We start from the raw sequence: 6,252 nt of genomic DNA on the forward strand, positions 1-6,252 counted from the left end.
ATCGAATGGCTATCATTCTTGTGAGAGAAATGAACACGTAATTGTTTCTTTGACACGAATTATTAGATCGTTCTATTGTAGTCTGACAGTCAATTTGCCAGTTTCTACGCTATATTTATCAGTTTTATTAATTATACATGCATTACTAAGGTTATAGAATGTGGTGGTGTCTTTATATTGTAGCTTAAGAAAGTTTTGAAACGTGAAGCTTTCTTTTCAGGTTGTTAAGGTGGCTGATTTTGGGGTGGCGAGAGTGAAAGCCCAAACTGGAGTTATGACAGCTGAAACTGGGACATATCGGTGGATGGCCCCTGAGGTATTCGTTTCTTTCACTGAAATAGAACCTTCTATTTCTTTAATCTATAGATGTTTATTGCAGATTATAGTTTGAGTAGACCACGTTTATTTTGGTCTCTTGGGGGTATTGGTAGGAGATTTGTGATTATGATTCATTCTGTTGATTTACTGTGGCAGTTCCTCATTATCTATTTAAAAGTTCATCTAGGGGAATTTCAAGTGTGTGTTTAACCTGCAGCACTATATTTTTGCTTCTTAGAAGTTTACTACTGACATCATAATTTATACTTTTGAGTTAAAAAATTTTGAATAAACCGTAATCTGAAGGCGAGGTAGAGAAATGGATTCATTATTTTTAACTGTCTCTTTATGTTTCTACCTTTATACATTTTTTCTATTTTCCTTAATTATTTAGTTTGGTGAGAATTCATTTGGTTAATTTATATCAGCAATGTTCTACTACCGTTTTTCTGATCTAGTTGAAACATTAAATCTTCCTGCATTTGCTAATGAAAGCCTGTTTTCTTTGAAGGTTATAGAGCATAAACCCTATGATCACAAGGCAGATGTCTTCAGTTTTGGGGTTGTATTATGGGAATTGCTGACTGGAAAGGTAATTTTTGTTGTATAAAATGTTGCTGTTAGTGTGTGTGTGTTTGTTTTTTTTTTTTTTTTTAACTTTTAATTGAACTCTCTGGTATTCCGCAGCTTCCGTACGAGTACTTAACCCCCTTACAAGCGGCTGTTGGGGTGGTGCAAAAGGTAAATTATCCAGTTATATGTGATTGCTCACTGGATATCAGTATGGATAATAGTTCACTGCAGCTTCTGTCAGAATGTAATCCAAGGGCCTTTTTGACTTATTTTCAGGGTCTGCGGCCAATTGTTCCAAAGAACACTCATCCAAAGTTTGCTGAGCTACACGAGAGATGCTGGAAGCAAGACCCAACATTGAGGCCTGACTTCTCTGAAATAACAGAAATGTTGCGGCAAATAGCAAAGGAGGTATTATACCCATTTAATTCAGCTTGATTGTCTGTTTATAATATTAATTAATTTAGCTTGCAGTTAAGCTATGCTTGCTTAACCAAAACTTTTAGACTCTACGAAGAACAGCATGATTAACCAACTGTATCCCCGTACTAACCCCCCAAATGCATCCCACCTCCTCCAATCTTGATTTTCTCACCATAATTTTCTCCAAGTACCGCTGCAAATCCATCCTTGATGCAATTATTGCTCATGGTCTCTGAAAGACTAAAGAAATATTTGTTTTAGCTGTTTGTAACTCATTGTGCATTATGATCATTTTTTGCTTAACCAGCAGTTTGACAAGAAAACATAGCACGGCTTGATTAACCAACTCTATTAGTTATCTGGCCTTCATCTCCAGAACCAACCTATTGGCATGTTAGTTGAATGGACTAAATAGCAGTGGTCAACATTAAAGAAGTAAAAGAACATAAAATATTGTCCTTTGTGCTCTCCATCGTAGTGTGACACTACTTACAAAAAACATGTGCGATTTGTTTTCACTTTGCTCGTGTTTGTCCAACTGCTGCAAATCCATCTCTAATGCAATGATTGCCCAGGATTGAAGAGAACATTCAAGTAAAATTTTCGCTTTGCTATTTATTCATCGCATGCATAATTTTCAGGTTGGAGATGATGCAGAGGATAGACGCAAGGAGAAATCATCTGGAGGATTTTTTTCGGCCCTGAGACGTGGACATCACTAATTCGTGAACATCGTAACTTATTTATCTGTTCTTGGTTCATTTATTCTCTTAGTTATGTCTGCTCTGTATAGTATAAGAGGAAATCGTTGATAATTATATTTGGGAGTGACTATATTCCTCGTTTAACTCAAATCTGGAGGAGGGGAAGAAGTTGATGGTTTTGTTATTATTTGTTTTTCATTTTTATCTATTCAATAGAAAATTTTCTCTGGTTTTATAATTTTTACATATTGTCCTAAATTTATAGAAATACCAGAAGGAAAAGGAAATTGACATTAGTTGATAATTTCGTTTTGGATTTAGGTTTCAGTCATTATCTTGAGCAATATTCAATGCTCTTCATGGTCATACAAAAATTACGCTTCTCGCAGAATTACTTCGATTCTTGTACAAAATGGGGCTCAATTTCAACTATAAATCGAATATCAAACACTACAATGAAATCGACTCAAACCCACAACTATGAATCTACTTCTGTTGCCCGCTTTTATGTATTCACAAAGGACACGGTAATGGTGATTATTTGCAGCCACAAAGGAGAAGAAAACAAGAGGAAGCTATTGGTTAAAACTCGTGCACAAAGAGAGAGCAAAGCACTAAAGACAGCCTCACACGGTTTCTTTCACTGCAATAACACACACCCTCACGAAGGACATGATTTCGATGATTATTTGCAGCAACAAAGGAGGAGGAAAATAAGAGGAAGCAATTGATAGTCTCAAGCACAAATGAGAAAAAACACCAAAGACGGCTTTGGCCTCACAATTTTCACTGCAATACAACACACAGCTGAACAAAGACAAAGGAGGCCATTTATAGTTTAGGTATAATCTAACTTCGGCCAACATTCAAGTGGTAAATGGATCATCCACAAGTGATTCGGACTTCCAATGTCCTAAGTTGTTCTTGGGTCGAAGCCATCGCATTGCGTTGTTGATATAATTAAACCAACGCAATTTATCTTCGTCGCCCAGATTTTTTGGATATCAAAACCCATCAATGCTATTTGAGCCTGACTATTTGTCTACTCTTGCATTGTTGTACACTTGTTTGTTGGATAAGTTGCACTTTTGAGCCTTCAAAATCTGGTCCGATTTTGAATATTGATAGAGTTAGGATTCGTGGGCTATTATCTGCTTGATAATTTGAAAATCAAAAGTCTTTTTGCAAAACAATGACTAATATTTTGAGTCACTAATACCTGGTAATATGCTACAGATTTGATGTTCTTATTCATCGTTCTTGAATGATAACGACAGGAGAGGAACTATAAAACTAGAACACTGACAAGCTCTACTTGAAATCTGAAACATTCTACAACGCGACAGCTTTTGATTCTCGCTGTCCGTACCCAAACTGCATTAAGAACACTATATCTTCTGTTTCTAGCATTCTGTGTAGACGAGAAAACAAGATATGCTGTTAACACATTGCAACATTCTCCTAGGTATCAGCTTTTTGCAGAATCATCTGGAGATCCATATTCAGTTGGAGGTAATTTGCATAACCATTCCTTGAAAACTTTTCCTTTTCCAATAAGACATCCAATATTCTTTCGATCAATTCTCATTGGACATTTCAGCCGCAGCATTATCTGTTTTGCCAAACCTTTGACAGGGGATTCACCTCTCACAGCACTGTGTTTTCCAGAGCCGCACACCACCAGAATTTCAGCCGGAGCTACCTGATTTCCAGAAATAAACCTCTGTTGCATCTCGTCCAACCATTGTAAGATAACCAAATATGCACTATTCAAATGCAATCCATGCAAATCCAACTTCAACTCTGAAGACTTCCATTCCATTGCCTGATCCAGAACTGATGACTTGACCAATTCCATCACCAAATCAGCTTCATCATTGTTTAAATTATCCACCAACTCATTGATTGACAATGGAAGATTTTTCAGGTCTTGCACCATTAAGGTAATTTGTGGGCATGAATTCAAGACAGAATTATAAGTTCTAATCGATGGAAAAATTCCTGAGTTTCTCATTTTCTTGAGCCATGAAACCATGTCCGAAAGCTTGTTGTGAGCTCCAAGTGATGAAACTACCATATTACAACTAACTATATCCAATTCAAACCCTTCATTTTCCAATTGAACTATGCTTCTTTTCATGTCTTCGAAAGATCCCAATCTCCCATACCCGTAAATTAGGGACCTAATCTCAAAAAGAGATGGTTTCAGTCCCATGTCTCTCATTTCTTCTATCAAATTCTCAGCTTCATTTGGTAACCCGATTGCACAAAAACCACCAATTATTGATTCATATCCTCTACGCTTCACGTAAACAGATGATGACTGCAAAATGAGCTGCTTTAATTCTTTGCAAGAATCCATAACCTCTCTCTCTGATTTTTGTTTGGCATGTGAATCCACCAAGTTACAATAAAAGTTACATAACTCTCGTTCCTTGAATCCCAATTTTGTAACTGCTTCAGAAAATAAATTTTCTGCCTCATCGAACCTTTCCTGCTTATATAACAAAGCGATCAAGTCTGCCTCTAGCTTAGTGTTCCAACTAAACCATGACTCTTCCTTGATTATAGAGTACAACTGCAGGCACAGGTAAATTGTGATAGTATCTACATAAACTATCAATATAAAAGAAGGAATGGGAAGAAAACATGTTAGCCATCCAACTTACATTTTGATTATGAAGCAATTTTTATTTTGTTCCAAATTAGTCATTGAACTGTCATATTTGTTTGTCTATCTGTATGATATACTTTTAAAAAATGCTGCAGTGACACGAAAAATCTGTTAGTGTATTATGATTACAGTCCAATTGGATAAAAAGTGTCCAATGTCTTGCTAGATTAGTTATCCTTTTGAAATGCTCTTTTACAAGGATTGAGTCATGATCATTTTCATTAATCTAACAAATTTTCCTTTTTATCGGGAAGAATATAAATTTACCGATGTCTGCGAAAATGGTTGGAAGAGCAAAATCTGAAACATATAAATGAGGGAGGGAGAGAGGACTTACAGGGAAGGCGAGAGAGGAGAGGCGGGGGTGGTATGTGGAGGGAGAGAGGAGATGGGATAGAGTATTGAGAGCCACATGCTTGGAAGACGAGGCTACAAATTTGCGGAGTAAGCCAATGGAGGCTGAAGGGTCCTGCGCGGTGGCGATGGAGGAGATAAGGCGGTGGCCCTGTTTGGTGAGCTCACAGAATACTGGCGGCGGTGTCAGTCCAAGGCCACAGTGGCCTCTCATTGGTCGCATTTAGAAAGATGCTTACTGAAACAGACCTTTTAAGAATTTCTTAAATAACTTTTTTACATGTAGATTTCAAAATGTTTACTGCTAAAAGTCCAACAAATATTAAATAAATAAATAAATGATATAATTAAAGGAAAATTTGTAGTAGTGGTTTCTACCCTTTCACTTTTTTACAGACTTTACCCTAATTTTATTTTGTGCAATCCATAGTCCCAAACTTTTCAAAAATATGCATTTGGGATCCGAATGAATGGAAATTGACCTTAGTTGACCAAAAAAAGTGGACTTTGACTAATTTTGACAAAATTAAAAAGGATAAAATAATAACTTTACAATGTACCACATTAAATAATAAATAAATAAACAAAAAATTAGAAAGAAAAATAAAAAAAAGGTCTTTTCTTCCCAAACAAAAGCAATGCTGGCACACTATCGGCACCACCACTGCCTCCTCAACAATGACTAACCACTATACTATTGCCCACCGTCGTTGTTGTCCCAGCCACCTCCGCTATTTTCTCCACTATTAAATGGAAAATCAAAACGACAGTCCAAATCCGTCATCTTTCCCTTGCCTAAATCCACAATTTTACCCAGTAAGCAAAACTTGGCCAAATAATTTTTAGTGCATATATATGAAGATCTCCATGTCCCTCCAAAGACTAAATTAAATGGTTTCAATGTTTCATATTTATCCTGAAATTACCTAGTGCCAAAGTTAATGACACCCATGTACTTCTACCCTAAACACCGAATCCTCTAGATCTTCTCCCTCGAATACGAGCATCTTGTATTGCCTGTGTTTTACTCTAAACTAGCTTAATTTCTCATGACTTCCCACAAATTTTTGAATCGTCTTTTCAATCCTTATTATTTTTTATCAGATTTTGTCAATGAGTTGCTCCATAATTGTCGACATTGCAAATATAATATTTGGGTTGTATAGCAGTGAAAATGATTTTGACTGGTTGGTTTTGGTTTGATTA

The 6,252-nt window shown here is 36.4% G+C and overlaps 2 protein-coding genes across 2 annotated transcripts in view; one reads left to right on the forward strand and one right to left on the reverse strand.

The window, feature by feature from the left end:
- Window positions 1-2,202, forward strand: part of LOC111412131 (serine/threonine-protein kinase STY46) — an 8,200-nt gene extending 5,998 nt beyond the window's left edge. The window contains exons 12-16 of the mRNA XM_023042907.1: window positions 221-316; window positions 830-910; window positions 1,006-1,059; window positions 1,168-1,302; window positions 1,956-2,202. Of these exons, the coding sequence (XP_022898675.1) occupies window positions 221-316; window positions 830-910; window positions 1,006-1,059; window positions 1,168-1,302; window positions 1,956-2,036 (447 nt within the window). The 3' untranslated portion in view covers window positions 2,037-2,202. The remainder of the gene's footprint in view (window positions 1-220; window positions 317-829; window positions 911-1,005; window positions 1,060-1,167; window positions 1,303-1,955) is intronic.
- A 993-nt stretch (window positions 2,203-3,195) lies between these two features.
- On the reverse strand, window positions 3,196-5,291 carry LOC111412132 (pentatricopeptide repeat-containing protein At2g17033). The gene is made up of 2 exons (XM_023042908.1): window positions 5,030-5,291; window positions 3,196-4,596 (listed from the first exon to the last, which is right to left on the reverse strand). Exons 1-2 carry the CDS (start codon window positions 5,267-5,269, stop codon window positions 3,487-3,489), a joined length of 1,350 nt encoding a protein of 449 aa, XP_022898676.1. The 5' UTR covers window positions 5,270-5,291; the 3' UTR covers window positions 3,196-3,486.
- Window positions 5,292-6,252: the final 961 nt, after the last annotated feature.

The sequence above is a fragment of the Olea europaea genome, chromosome 16, assembly GCF_002742605.1.
Source record: "Olea europaea var. sylvestris chromosome 16, O_europaea_v1, whole genome shotgun sequence".
Lineage (NCBI taxonomy): Eukaryota > Viridiplantae > Streptophyta > Magnoliopsida > Lamiales > Oleaceae > Olea > Olea europaea.